At 39.7% G+C, this 1,056-nt stretch overlaps 1 protein-coding gene across 1 annotated transcript; it reads right to left on the reverse strand.

The window, feature by feature from the left end:
- Nucleotides 1-100: 100 nt before the first annotated feature.
- LOAG_19213 (zinc finger protein) lies at nucleotides 101-967 on the reverse strand (the record flags this gene model as incomplete). Its single annotated transcript, XM_020451866.1, has 1 exon — nucleotides 101-967. A coding segment is annotated over one exon (867 nt), but the record flags the coding sequence as incomplete, so codon positions are not given.
- Nucleotides 968-1,056: the final 89 nt, after the last annotated feature.

The following is a 1,056-nucleotide window of genomic DNA, read 5'->3' on the forward strand; positions in this document are numbered from 1 at the left end:
TTAAAAATGCGTCTATAATTTCATTCAAGACGCAATTCATCATGCGTTCTTCCCAATTAGATTCCGTCAGAAAAGCCTTGCTGCATACGGGGCAGTTGAATCAGCGCCTATCATTGTTATGAATCTTCATGTGAAGTTTCATATTACCTTTTTGCGAGAATTTTTTATTGCACACAGAACAAGCGTGCGGTTTTTCATTAGTGTGAGTCCTCGAATGCCTAAGCTGACTTGATGAATCGGCGAAATTCATCCCACATTCCGAAGAACTGTACGGTTTCTCACCGCTATGAATCCTCCTTATATGTTTATCCAAATTCCCTTTCTGGGTGAAATTCATCCCACAATTTGAACAATTGTATGGTTTCTCACCGGTATGAATCATCATATGCTTAAGCAAAATTCCTTTCTCGGTGAAATTCCTCTTGCATTCCGGACAAGAAAACGGCTTCTCATCGGTATGAATCCTCATATGTTTATGCAAGCTCCCTTTCTCGGTGAAATTCTTCGTGCATTCCGGACAAGAAAACGGCTTCTCACCGGTATGAACCCTCATATGTTTAAGCAATTGCGATAGATAAGCCAAGCTCACCAGACATGTTTCGCATTTGAACCGCTTTTCATCCGTGTGAGTCGAACGCTCTGGATGCTTTCTTTTGATGTTACCTTTGTTTCCTTTGGACTGTTTCCTTTCGATTGTTTGGATGTTGGACGTTTCATTTTGATATCTCTCGTTGGACGTTTCATTTTGATACCTCTTAAGCCACTTTTTCTTCGGCATATTTCCTATACTTGTTTGTTCCCTTCTCACTTCTTGAATTGGTGCGTTCAACGAGCTTGCGTCATTCTGATCAATTTCGTTGAATTCTATTTGTTCCTCTCTCACATAAGGCGCTGATAGATCTGACGGTCCAATCCGTCGTTCATACATTCCTGACATTGATAAATCCAACGGTTCTTTTTGTGGTTCCTCAAATTATACGAAACTATCAAGTTCGAACTGCGTTAAAATTTTAAAATTTTAGAAATATTGCAGCGTTATCTTCTATCCTCTAACTT

Source organism: Loa loa (assembly GCF_000183805.2).
Source record: "Loa loa unplaced genomic scaffold supercont3.3276, whole genome shotgun sequence".
NCBI lineage: Eukaryota > Metazoa > Nematoda > Chromadorea > Rhabditida > Onchocercidae > Loa > Loa loa.